At 34.1% G+C, this 14,910-nt stretch overlaps 1 protein-coding gene across 7 annotated transcripts in view; it reads right to left on the reverse strand.

The window, feature by feature from the left end:
- The window catches only part of SNF4Agamma (SNF4/AMP-activated protein kinase gamma subunit), a 143,871-nt gene that overhangs the window by 86,874 nt on the left and 42,087 nt on the right, over positions 1 to 14,910 (reverse strand). For all 7 annotated transcript variants that reach the window (XM_074176641.1, XM_074176640.1, XM_074176635.1 and 4 more), the window contains 2 exons: positions 13,381 to 13,599; positions 7,930 to 8,124 (listed from right to left, as the gene is read on the reverse strand). In XM_074176641.1, the coding sequence (XP_074032742.1) occupies positions 7,930 to 8,124; positions 13,381 to 13,599 (414 nt within the window). The remainder of the gene's footprint in view (positions 1 to 7,929; positions 8,125 to 13,380; positions 13,600 to 14,910) is intronic.

Here is a 14,910-nt window from a genome sequence, read left to right on the forward strand (position 1 = left end):
CATGTTGGAAATTTTTGAAAAAGTGTGATCCAGGTACTTTACTGTGTAGGGTTTTGGATTGATACGGACAGTTTCACATACTTCGAGATAATCCGCGGGAACGTTGATAATTTTCTTCTCAAGTTTTCTCTCGATAGTGGAATGCATTGAGTCACACTCCATTTGTGTATGCCCATTATCTAAATATTTTTGTTCTATAATTACTTTTGTTTGTTTGGCGAGGTTAAAAAGAGCACTAGAAAGAAGAGCATTTCGATTCTGGCATGTACACCCGTCGCTGTACAGAATTATTTTATCAAAGCGATCTCTTTCGGGTAGGACGTGGGTGCCTAGGAAGTGGTAAATGATTGAAGCAAACGTGTTTGAAGACAGACTTGCGTTCCCTTCATGCCATAGATAACTTCCTGTATACTTGAAGTAACTTTGAAGATGTTTCGATTCATAGTGTTTCATTACAAATTGAACATAGCGCCTTATTACTGGACTCAATCACAAAATACTGAAAGTTCCATTTTTCTTGGAACGTTCTGCATTCACTGTCGATTTTTTGCTTCTTTTCCATACTAACAAATCACTCATAAAAACAATAAGTTAAATCAAAATACTTTCATTGACGGGTGTTACTTTATTTCACAATAGACAGTTTCGCTTCCTTCGCCTTTCCTACGCAGACTAACTCGCAGTTGCGCTGCTAGCCTTTTTATATGCAATTATTACTGCCATCTCGAGGTGATCGGAATACACTAGCTAGAACCAGAACTTTCTCGAACCAACGCGGTAATTCTAAATATTTAATTACGCCTAATGCCACCTAGCGGGTAGCTGAAAATGATAGTACATAGTACCACTACTCGCCACTAGATGTCGTTAAGTGTCACAATACACAATAATAATTGAAATGCAAAAAAAGCGTCACGCACTTTGCGACTATCCTAGTCTAGAAATATAGTTAAGGGCAGAAATTGGCCCTTGGAACAAACTGAAAAAATCATTATGGTCCGAAGGATTCAAAGTTTGTAGACCCCTGGCGTAAAGTATAGCTTCTTCTAGTTCAGGTTTTGTTACAGTTTTTGGTCTACCACCACCTGCATTTTTATGAAAACTCCCAGCTTCACATAATCTTGCATGTAGCTTTCTAAATGTTTTAGCACATGGAATTATTCTGTAAAGATATCTGTCCTGGTAAATTCTCTGTGCTTCTTCCCAATTTCCATTTGTTAATCCATATACAAAATGCATATCAGCCATTTCAGCGTTTGTAAAATTATTCATGATGGAATCACTGGTAATTGACAACTCTGACCTTTACTGATATACAGCGTGACTCACGGTCGATGGTAGGTTAGACGTTTCTGGAAAACGCAAAGCATGATTTTTCTGAAAATTTCACCTCTCACATTTCCTTACCTGTTCTATCGATTTAAAATATTTTCAGCATTGCGGCGTTGCCACTTCTATCAAAAAGTCCTAGCAATTATATTTTTTTAAATGGAACACCCCGTATATTAATACATTTTTGGAGTCGCTCTAGTATTTTAATACTTTTATTTTTATTTTATTTTAATCTCTATCTGTTTTCGAGATAAAAAATAAATTGTGCTGAATATGGTCCAAAACATAGCCTTAATTGAAATTAAGTACATCAGTACTCTCAATTCATGAAAAGTTGATATTTTGATGATAGTTTGGACAAACTTGAAATATTAAAATAACACCAAGAAATCGACTCCATATCATACAGGGCGTGCTAAATTTACTATTATTTCCATTGTGCATAAAAGTAGTCAAAAGTTCATTTTTTCAAATGAAACCCCCTGTATAATACTCGATAATTTGAAAGATGGTGAAAAATGCTTCAAGATGATATACATGTCCCTATACCTAAATCGTCAATTTTTCTTAATAAAGCCGTTTTTGTGTGGAAAAATAGTTATTCAAGTTTTACCTACAAGTGTTGAAAATGGCATTTTATTTTGTGAGTGGGGATTATTGCAAAACGAGCATCAGCAAGTGGAGCAAACTCACGAGCAAAATAGAATCACTTTTAACAAATGTATCATACAAATTTTTTTGTATAACGTTACTGCTGATAATAAAAAAAATTATAGGGTCCATGGGATTTGAACACACGATTACAATTTGGATTACAAGGCATATGTTACAACTACATACGTCAACTCCCGTTATTTTAAGGAGGATTATTGGTTAGTCATGAAGGACTTTCTACAGTTGGACTGAATACTACTTCGTCATCGTCATTATTAAAATAATTTCCTTAACTATGGCTCCATGTTAAAAGCGGCTTCAACATTACCAAAACCTGTTACTTCAAATGAGGACAATACAGTTAACGTTTTGGCATATTTTTATGCATATCCAGAAGCTTCCATTCGCATGTAGAAAAAGATTCAGGTGTATCACATGCTTCAGTACAACGAATTTTGAAAAATCACGATATGCATCCGTATAAATTTACCAAAGTTCAAGCTTTAAAAGCAGAAGACTTCGAACGTAGAATGCATTTTTGTGAATCCCTTTTGATTCACACACAGGAAGATCGGGAATTTTTGTCAAAAATAATTTGGAGCGACGAATCAAAATTTACGAGGGATGGTATTAGAAGGAATAAACATTTTTGGGCTGATCATAATCCTCATGTTACAAAAGAAATGGGTTTTCAAGAAAAATTTGACCTAAATGTTTTCTGTATTCTGAAGAACAATAAAATTAGCTTTTTTATTTATGAAGACACACCGAATGCAGAGAGATATCTCCAAATATTAAGGACGACTGCAGCTCATTCCATCCAGGAAGTTTCCAGGAAAATTGACGAACTATTCGACGATCGTTGGTTTAGACGTTTTGGGCCGTGGGATTGGCCACCGAGATCACCCGACCTCACGCCACTTGACTTTTTTCTTGGGGTGTTTTAAAAGAAAGGGTATACAGTACTCCAGTGCCTACCAAAGAAGAATTGCGACGGCGAATAGTGCGGAGTATTGAAGATCTGGATCCCCAGGAAATTGAAAAAGCAACCACAAGTCGCATACAAAAAAACATTTTAAAGTGTTTAGAATGTAATGGACAACATTTTCAGCATTTATTTTGAAAATGTGATATTTTGTTTACAATTTTGTTATTTTGAATCATCCTATTCTGTTATTGTCTGTATTTTCACATGTTTTAGAACACAAAATTTTACTTTTTACCTAGAAATGACTGATTTTTGGTACAGTTGTTCCCTGGAAACTGCGCCATAGTTAAGGAAATTATTTTGTAACCTTACAAACTTCCTCTCATTCATTGGTGTTAATTCAGGATACATTTGGTGGAATTCTTTACACGTTCTGACAATGATTTGATCACTTTGTTCATGTGTATAATAAATAATTTCATAAGAACTTTGTTTGAATAATCTATATTTGCATTCATTTTGGAAGATGATTCGAAACACCGTCGATAATTCTTTTTAAAGTAACCGAACTGCTATAAGCTTGATAATTCCACTGCTACCTAAATCCAAATTCTAAAAAAAATAATGTTTCTAGAAGAAGCGACTTTATTGAGAAAACTTGACGATTTAGGTATAGGGCATGATATATCATCTCGAAGAATTTTTCACCATCTTTCAATTTACCGAGTAATATACAGGGGGTTTCATTTGGAAAAATGAACTTTTGACTACTTTTATGCGCAATGGAAATAATAGTAATTTTAGCACGCTCTGTATGATATGGAGTCGATTTCTTGGTGTTATTTGAATATTTCGAGTTTGTCCAAACTATCATCAAAATATCAACTTTTCATGAATTGAGAGTACTGATGTACTTAATTTCAATTAAGGCTATGTTTTGGACCATATTTAGCACAATTTATTTTTTATCTCGAAAACAGATAGAGATAGGTATAGGACATTATTAACAAAAAAATATTAAAATACCAAAGCGATTTCAAAAATGTATTAATATAGGGGGTGTTCCATTTGAAAAAATAAAGTTGCTAGGACTTTTTGATGGAAGTGGCAACGCCGCAATGCTGAAAATATTTTAGATCGATAGAACAGGTAAGGAAATGTAAGAGGTGGAATTTTCAGAGAAAGCATGCTTTGCGTTTTCCAGAAACGTCTAACCTACCATCGACCGTGAGTCACGCTGTATAGCTGGTCTCCAAAGCAGGTGTTCGTGATATTTTTTTTTCTCGAAAACGAAGGTAAATATGAAGAAAACACACGAAAAAGTTGTATTTTTAGTGGATTAATAAAAAAAATAAAATACTACTGCAACAAGTCAGTGGCGTACTTTTTTTCCCAATATTGTTAGTTGTGGTGTCCACTGAGACTCCACCGGATCTAATAATTTCAATCCAGTTAGGGCTAAATAAGCGCCTTATTACTTCAAATAACTGTAGCAAATTTCAACTAAATCGGTGTAAAGATGTTTATGATATTTTTCTAAGCACCCTGTATCTCAGAAACGAAAACAACTTAAAACGACCTAACGAATCACCCTCTGAAGTTTCGTACCGTAGTTAGGAAACACCCTGTATAATAAAATATGAACCTGGAGATTTTCATAATTGTTCAGCCTAAAGAAAAATGAAGAGTATTGTTGTCAGTCTGATACTATGCTGTCATAGAAAACTGTCTATATTTTGAATCGAATTGAAAGTATCTCCAAAGAATTGCAGGATTTGAAAGAATGCAATTTGTTGCAAGTAATAATAATAATAATAATCGGCTTTATTCATCGAATAATTACAAATTAAACACAGTGTAACAATCGATGAAAGTCGAAGTTCAGCTTGTGCTGTTTTTCAACTTGACCTAGGTATTTATGAAATTAAAAATAAACCTATAAAATAGCAAATAATATTAACAATTAACCATCAAATAATAAGCAAATCCAACAAACATACACATAACCATATACACATAATCTAGCACACATATATATACAGTGTCACACATAAAGTCCGCATCAAATGGGATTTTTTTTTGTTCGTCTCTTCAAGCAACTTTTGATATCTCCATTAGGTTGTGCTTTAAAAATGATGCCACATGACATGCATATGACCGATCAAGTGATTTTTCTTCCCTGTCAAATTTGACATTTTTTCCAAAAAATGTTCAGAAAAGCAGTTGTTGCTCGAAATTTCGAAAATCGATAAAGAGAAAAGATGATTGTTTTTTTAATGTTTTACCCATATACCAATTTTTAGCTCTCTAGTACAAATTTAGTTTTTTTACAGTTTTTCGAAAATTTGACATTTGTCGATTTCTCAAATTTAGCCAAACCTCAACAAAGCTAGTGCTTTATGCCTAACTTATCTTTCCAACGCATTTTTATTACCAATTGCATTTCTAAATACAACTTATTTCGCAAAAATTTAAAACACCAGAAAAAATTATGCCAAAAATGATGCAAAGTTGATACAGTTTTTAAAAACAGGTAAATATTTCACTTTATTTCTACTTTTTGCGAAATAGCTTGATACATAAGCATAATTAAAAAACAATATCAATGAAAAGTCAATAATTTATTCTTTACTGCACTTTTCAAACAGTTAAACTTTGATTTACTAATTACGAAAAATTACAACGAAATTAAACTAAGGGTACTGTGGAAACAATTGAACTGAACTGAATAAGCAAAATATTTTATTGTCATATGACATTTGTTGAATAACTCAAAATAGTGTTTATCAGTTTTAGATTTGAAATAGTGTATTCGTTGTCTAGTGTGTTGTTAAAAATGCTGAATCTTCAAGAGAACATTGAAATCGTTTTAATATGCGGCGAGAATACCGGTCACCGACAAGTAGCTGATATTTTCAATGCCAGACATCCTGCAAGAAATATTCATCAGTCAACAGTTAGTAGGATAATAGCTAAGTTTAAATCTACTGGCTCGGTTGAGAGTAATTTTAGAAAAGCACATCAGCCTTCTAGACATACTGAAGAAGTGGAATTTGAAATATGTTTGGATGTCGTAGAACATAAAAAAACAAGTATTCAAGAAATTGCAGATAGAACAGATGTTAACCGAGAGAGTGTACGACGTATTTTACACAAAAATAAATGTACGCCTTATAAAAAGAAATTTATCAATACATTAAAAGAAAGGAACTTCGATATGCACTTGTATTTTTCTTTTTGGTTTCAAGGGGAAAAAGAAGAAAATTATCATTTTCCTTATCAAATTTTATGGACAGATGAAGCGACCTTCTCTTCAAATGGCGTTGTGAGCTCGCAAAACTGCAGGTGGTGGGCAAAAGAAAACCCACATTTCGTAATCGAATGTCGAAATCAATATTCGTTTAAGACGAATGTATGGTGTGGCATATTAAACGATCAAATAATAGGACCATACTTTTTTAGACATAATTTAAATTCTGCGGACTACCTACACTTTGTGAATACCGAAATATCTGAAGTTTTGGATAATATGCCCCTTCAAGTAAGAAATGTTGTGTGGTATCAGTGTGATGGTGCACCTATTCATACTACAAGAGTGGTTAAATAGCGTCTTTTGGAAATATTTAGGGGCAAAGTAATCAGTCGCAATATGGAACACTTTTGGCCGCCTAGATCTCCTGATATAACCCCACTAGATTTCTTCTTGTGGGGTTACTTAAAACAAAAGGTGTATAAGCAAATACCTTTTCGAGATATAAACCATTTAGAGGCAGTTATTCGAGAATGTGTTGTAAGCACGAAACCCCGTAGTATAAAGATTGCAGTTAAAGATGTTTTAAAAAGGACAATTGATTGCATTGAACTTGGTGGAAGGCACACCGAAATGTGTCTTTTTATTTTGTATTTCTATTGGTATTTACATGGTTTAGGCATATGTTTAGATTTGATTTAGTGTTCTTAATTTAAATTATAACTTTATTTTAACAGATGTTTGTTAGAATTTTTTACGGTTTAGTTTTCTAGGCAACAAAATCTAAATTGATTTCTGAAGTAATTTTGTTCATTCATATCTCATAAAAGATATTTAGTAAATGTGAAATTACTTTCGTATAATTCCTTCCCTTAGTTTAATTGCGTTGTAATTTTTCGTAATTAGTAAATCAAAGTTTAACTGTTTGAAAAGTGCAGTAAAGAATAAATTATTGACTTTTCATTGATATTGTTTTTTAATTACGCTTATGTATCAAGCTATTTCACAAAAAGTGAAAATAAAGTGAAATATTTATCTGTTTTTAAAAACTGTATAAACTTTGCATCATTTTTGGCATAATTTTTTCTGGTGTTTTAAATTTTTGCGAAATAAGTTGTATTTAGAATTGCAATTGGTAATAAAAATGCGTTGGAAAGATAAGTTAGGCATAAAGCACTAACTTTGTTGAGGTTTGGCTAAATTTGAGAAATCGGCAAATGACATATTTTCGAAAAACTGTAAAAAAACTAAATTTTTATTAGAGAGCTATAAATTGGTATATGGGTAAAAAATTAAAAAACAATCATCTTTTCTCTTTACCGATTTTCGAAATTTCGAGTAATAACTGCTTTTCTGAACATTTTTTGGAAAAAATGTCAAATTTGACAGGGAAGAAAAATCACTTGATCGGTCATATGTATGTCATTTGGCATCATTTTTAAAGCACAACCTAATGGAGATATCAATAGTTGCTTGAAGAGATGAACAAAAAAAATCCCATTTGATGCGGACTTTATGTGTGACACTGTATATACACAATAAGTACTCATATACATACATGTACACACAAATATACATATATATACACACATATGTATAAACAAAAGAATCACCAAGAAGATAAACAGCGATATGAGTTTCACATTAGATCAATCTGAATCAGTGAAGATAAGATTTGATTTTTTTTTTTAAATTATACATTTTTTTTTTGTTTTATTAATAATAATCACTTTTTCAGTCAAGAATTTTTCGAACAAGTACTTACCCTTCTTTTATCTTCTGGTGAAACACTGACATGAGATCGATTTCTAAAAATGTCCATGACCTTAGTCATCGGGCTACGATTGGAGGAGGCTGCAGTTACTGTGTGGTAGTACTGGGTATCAGAACCACTGTCTCTGACCGGATGAGCTGAACCATCCCTTGGAGCCTTTGGTCGGGGATGAACGGACCCCGAATGCTGTGGATGAATAATGAGTCTAGTTTCAATTTATACTATTCATCATGTTTTGTATTCTGTGTTATCATAATGAGTAGAGCTTTAATTTACATTATTTATCATGTTTTGTATTCTGTCTTATCATAAAGTCAATACTGGCACTAGTATTAATAGGGGCCGATGACGTCATAATATGAATAGACCTTTGAAGAGAGAAAACTTACTCCAACAACTAAAAAAGGATGAATAAATTCATGTCCTGGCATTTACGTTACTCATACACTTAATGGCAGATACAACATCTGAGTTAAGCCATGTCCCAAGAAACTTGATGCTGTCACTACTTTTAAAGATTTTTTATAACAAGTTTTTTTGTAACTGGCTTTCTCATATGGAAATTTATGCAGGTTGTCTTATCCGTATTTAAAATGAGTCGATTTTTTTGGCACCACTGTTTCATTTCATTGAGAGTTTTTTCTATATTATTGTACAATTCTTCAAGCGTTTCTTCACAGACTGTAACTGTTGTGTCATCGGCAAACATTGTTAATTTCCCCGCGGTAATGTGATTGGGAATATCATTTACAAAAAAGAGAAAAATTAAGGGCCCCAAGACAGATCCTTGGGGAACACCAAGAAAAGTAGTGCATGCATTTGACAGTTGTTCTACTTTGATGAGAATACTTCTGTGGGAAAGATAAGACTCAAACCATTTTAACAAGAAACCTCTTATACCCAGATAACTAAGTTTTTCTAATATTAATTTTATGGGCACTCAAAAGCTTTTGAGAAATCGAACATAAGAGACATAACATATTAAATTTATCTAAACGAATTTAATAAACTACCACAATTTGTAAAAGAATCTAATTCAATAAACCAATTTAAGTCATCATTAAAGAGGTATATTAGTGACAGCTCATTATATTTGTTTTTTTTTGTTAGTGTTTCTTTAATGTGATATGATCTAACATAGATGTATGTAGGTATGTACACACATCGGAAAAGTCTAGGGATATTTTTATAGCATACTAAATATCATAAAAATAAATGCATGAGGTCGTTTAATTTCGATTAAATTGGTACACTCGACCACCCTGTAGATTTCTATGGGTTAAACAAAGCCTGCAAAAACGGTAACTAATCTTTAATCAAGTTTTTTACAAACTGTAGGTTTTCGGCTAAAATGAATAATCTGAAAGTGTCGAGTTTGTACATTCTATGCAGTTCTTGCTCAGCAATTAAACTGGAAATATTGTGCTTTAACATGGAACGCCATCACTCACCATTGGCTGAGATGAATAGAGCTGTAGGGCTTCTTCAAGGTGGCATGCGACAAAATGATGTAGCTCTTCGTTTGGGGGTCTCCCAAAGTGTTATCAGTCGATTGTGGCGGCGTTTCCGTGAAACTGGCAGTCCAGCCGAACAACATCCAGGGCGAGGACGCGCTACAACTGCAGTTCAAGACCGATTTTTGGTCTTAACCGCAAGAAGACAACCGACAATCACAGCACCTGAGTTGGTTAACGTGTTGCAGCAGATGCACCAGGTAACCATTGGTCGTGATACTGTCAGAAATCGACTGCATGAAGCAGATCTCCACAACAGAAGGGCACTTAGATGTCCACCTTTGTGGAGAGGCAATCGTGGTAGAAGATTAGAGTGGTGTCAAGAACATCAAAACTGGGATGCAAATGATTGGGCCACAGTTTTGTTTACAGACGAATCCAGATTTGGATTTCATCCAGATTCTCGTCGAGTAAGACTGTGGAGACGACCTGGAAATAATGAACGTTTGAGACACGTTCAGGAAGTCCACACATACAGAGGTGGTACAGTAATGCTATGGGGCGGAATCATGATCGGCGGCAGAACAGATCTCGTTTTTCCAAATCACTCCCTCACAGCTCGACAGTACCTAGACACCATTCTTCTACCTATCGTCCGTCCGTTTGCTGGTGCTGTTGGTGAAAACTTCCACCTAATGCACGATAATGCTCGTCCACATGTCGCGCGTCTAGTGACTGACTGGCTCACCAGCGAAGGAGTTGATGTATTGCCATGGCCAGCACAATCACCGGACCTGAATCCCATCGAGCATGTGTGGGACATGCTTCAACGAAGAATTACTCCGCATATGGGGAACATTCACACAACGTTTCAATTTAGAGAGCTTTTAATCGCTGAATGGGCAAATGTACCTCAACAAGACATTAACAATCTCATTTTGTCGATGCACGATAGATGTAGGACCGTAATAAACCAGCGTGGAGGCCATACTTTGTAGTGATTCCAATTTTTTTGTATTATGATTTTTTTTCGGGGTGCCAAAGAAGAGCCCTATTTTTTTTTAGTTTTGCTTATATGCGCACTCAGTATTTTTGAACATTTAATAAATTTTGTTATAAGTTACATTCGTTTAATAATCACCCGTCAACTTTTTTTCCCTAAAGCGATCTAAAAAAAAAATATTGCCATTTTTAAAAATATCCCTAGACTTTTTCGATGTGTGTATATTTTGTTTCAAATGTTCATTATACAGGGTGTAACATAAGTACGTTAAAATATTCAAGTGACGTATTCCTGAGACAATTTTAAGAAAAAAAGTCAATATGAACTTGTGTCCGAAAATGCTTCGTTTCGGAGATACGGGGTATTGAAAATGAATATTCTGTTTGCTTTTTGAAAATAACTCTTGCAAAAAATAAGTTATTTGCACGAAATTCGGTACCCGGGGTTTTTTTGACGTGGGAAATCATAATTTCGTATTAATTTTCATGTAACATCTAGAGGGCGCTGCGTACGCTGTCATTATTTATTTCAAATTGCCCTAATTTTTTTACAGTACACTTTTGGTACTTTTCATAAAAAAACCCAATTCCCAATTCCTAGTATAATAAAACTTATAGATGAAAAAATGATATATACAGACAGATACAGGCAGGCCCAAATAATGATAGTGACAAACAGAAAACTTACAGAAATCTCAAGAACAAAATATGTGATGCTTTTAATCAATCAAAAAAGAAATATATGATGAACTCATTCAAAACTGCTCAAATTCTTCCTTCGACCTCTGGACTGCTGTAAATGATATTTGTCCGAAACAGAAGTATAAGACTCACATTGATTCAATAGAAATAAATGATTAAATTATAACAAACAAAAATGATATTGCAGATAAATTCAACGAGTACTACAGCGACTTGAGAAAAAATTATGCAAAAAACATAAAAGAAGCTGAAAATTTTGTTAAAGCTCTCGATTACTTGGAAAACAGTTTTTTTCTAGCCCCCACTTCCGAAACTGAGATAACTGATATCATCAAAATTCTGAAACCGAAGAAATCGCCTGGCTGGGATGATATTAGATCTGAAAACGTCAAGCACCTGAACTATGAAATATCTAAACCTCTAATTTTTATCATCAACAAATGTTTTACAAAAGGAAAATTTCCTGATTGTTTGAAACTTGACATCATAAAACCACTATTCAAAAGTGGAAATAAACAAAGTGTTGAAAACTATAGACCAATTTCATTATCATCCGTTTTCTCAAAGGTTTTTGAAAAAGTCTTGAGAAATAGAATCTCAAAGTTCTTTGAAAAATTCAACATTCTCTCCGAGAATCAATTTGGCTTCAGAGAAAGTCGCTCTACAGAGGATGCGATTTATCTATTAACTTGTGAAATCCATAGTTCTCTGGACAGGAAAATTTCCCTGTTATGTATTTTCGTCGATTTATTGAAAGCTTTTGACACCGTATGTCACAAAAAATTACTACATAAGATCGAGTCCTATGGAGTAAGAGGTCCAGCATTCGATTTGTTGAAGGATTATCTGTCTGATCGGAAACAAATGGTGAGTATTGATGGGGTTTTTAGCCGCCCGAGGGTCGTGACGTATGGAGTACCGCAGGGTACCGTTCTAGGACCACTTCTATTTACCGTTTATATGAATACGTTGATGAAAATCGGATCAACGGGAAGTCTCTTCAGTTTTGCATTATGTACAAGGGAGAATCTTGGTCCGACCTGAAAATTGAGGCCCAAATTGACTTTCAAAAAATATGTGATTGGTTTAAATACAACAAATTAACATTAAATAACGTAAAAACGTACTACTTACCGTTCACAATTTACTCCAACCATTTACCTAATCTAGGACCTTTGGAAATAGACAAAGATACGGTGGTAGTGGAAAAAAATGAAACGAAATATCTCGGAATCATTATAGATAGGCACATGAGATGGGACTTGCATATTACCAGCGTAAAGAATAAATTGAGAGGATTGCTAAGCAAATTCAGATATCTGGTCGGCTATTTGAACATGGAAAACCTCAAAATATTGTATTTTGCACTGGTCCAGTCTCAGCTATCCTACGGCATCCTGGGATGTGGTGGAGTGGCAGAAAATAACTTGAGTAGTTTGAGTGTAATACAAAGGTGGATATTGAGAATAATAATTAAAAAAAACATGAGGTATTCATCGGATCTACTTTATTCCGAAAACTATATATTTGATATCAGACAAATATTCTGCCAAAGAATATTAACTTCTATAAATAAAAACCGAATTTCTCTCCAATCCATTGAGCATACATATAATACAAGAACGTTCCGTAGAATTCTTGGCTCCGAAAATATTCAATTTGCTACCAGATGAAATAAAAGTTATTAAAAATTATTTTTCTTTTGCTGAATCGTTCCGATATTGTCACACTTACCCAATATAGACTTAGAAACACGGAATTGATACATTTACACTAATTTGACGCATTTGCCTTATTGTGACCCTTTACTCGATATGGACTTCCCACCTAGATTATGTTACAAATTTACTTCTCTGTATTTATATATATTTTCTTATACTTTCGTGTATCACGCACAAGGATTTTTGCTTCAGTGATTAGTATGTTTGTTTTCAAAAATTGTTTTAATTTATAAACGTGTTGTAATTTGTGTTTTATCGAAAATAAACATTATTATTATTTTTTTTTCACCATAGGGTACGCTGGTCAGGCCCTATCCCGCGAAGCCCCGATACATTCGGGAGGGCGCGCCAGCATAATCAACCAATCGTGAGGTAAGTGATCATTGGGTCCGAGAATCATGTGCCCTGAGTAAACGCAGTGAGCCAAGAATGACAGCCTTCTGCATCTGTGCGGCTAAGATTTTTATCGACCTTTTTTTTTGGGGTTTTTCCCTCCAAAAAAAAAAATTCGTTTGATCGAAATGATAATTGAAAAATTGTAATTATAAACAACAGATTCTTACCTTATCTTTTCTCTTCTCCTTTTTTTCTTCTTCGTGTAACGTTACTGGGGGAGGATTGTGTGGTTTCCTGAAAATATCCATAACTTTCGTCATAGGACTGCGACTCGTAGAGGCTGTTGCTGTAATGGTGTGGTAGTATCTTGTATCACTATCGTCATCCTGAACAGGGTGGGCCGAGCCATCCTTCGGAGCTTTCTTTGCATATATGAGTCCAGTATGCTGAAAATTATCAAGTCAATGAAAAAATCAATAATGTTAATTGTCTTTGTCATATTATTTCCATAAAATCTAATATATAGTGTGACCCATTTTTAATGAAAACGCCCCCCTAAAATTTTGAGTTGTAAATCGATTTTAATATATTTTTTTTAAATGTCAAGTACTAAAAGGTCTACCTTGGGACAAAATTTGAAATGTTTATTAAAGTTTCAAGGCATACTACGATATTTTTTCTTAGTCGAAAATCGGGATTTTTCATTAGCGATTTTTTAATTGAAAAAAATCACTACGCCACTGGATTCAGAGTGCCTCTAAATAGGTGTGACCAAAATTTCATGAAAAAATATTCATTATTAACAAAGTTATGACAACTCAAAAATTCGAAAACTCACACAGCTAACAGTCACAATATATCATTTTTTTTATGATTTCATCAATAAAGTGCCGCCAGATGAAAAAAAAAACAAATAGCGTAAATATTTTTAATGAAAATAACGGAATTACATTCACACAATTCAACTAACAATGAAGCAAAAAATTTTAATAAACGTAACTTATAACTAATTATTGAAATGTTTCGATTCAGTGCAACAATTAATTCTTACTCATATTCTAGTAGCCTCTACTAATCCACCACGTATTTCGATACTTGTGTCGTAGCGCTTACGAATGTTTCTGATTACGTTCCTTAGTTCTTGAGGGCTAATATCTGCACATACCTGTCGAATTCTTGCATAGAGTTCATTTCTATCTCTTGAGCGGTTTTTGTAAACCTTTTGTGTGAGAAGTCCCCAGAGAAAAAAGTCCAAATCTGTGAGGTCTGGAGATCTGGGTGGCCACTCTATAAACGGACTACCACGGCCTATCCATCGGTTTGGAAAATGTTCGTTGAGCCATTGCCTCACAGCTCTGGCATAATGAACTGAACACCCATCTAACTGGACAATTAAATTTGATCGTTCATTGATTGGCAGCTCGTGAATAGCATCCCAAAACTCTGTGTTTAAAAATTCTAGAAAACTCTGCGCATTATTGTTTTCCTCAAAAAAAAACGACCAATAATTCGTTCGTTCCATATCCCACACCAGACGTTGATTTTTTGGGAATACAGGCTTTTACAATTTATTACCCAGTTAGGATTATCCGCTGCCCAATAGCGACAATTCTGTGATGACACTACTCCATTTGTAGTGTAAAATATTTTTTAGGAAATTTCTATTGTTTAAATATTCCCCTTGGGCCCATAAACAATATTCCAGGCGTCTTGCTTCGTCGCCTTCTTGAAGTGTGTGTAAAAATTTTGGCTTGAAA

This window comes from Leptinotarsa decemlineata, unplaced genomic scaffold (genome assembly GCF_025532065.1).
Source record: "Leptinotarsa decemlineata unplaced genomic scaffold, Ldec_3_MD MMD2_tig00001973_RagTag_RagTag, whole genome shotgun sequence".
NCBI classification, from domain to species: Eukaryota; Metazoa; Arthropoda; class Insecta; order Coleoptera; family Chrysomelidae; genus Leptinotarsa; species Leptinotarsa decemlineata.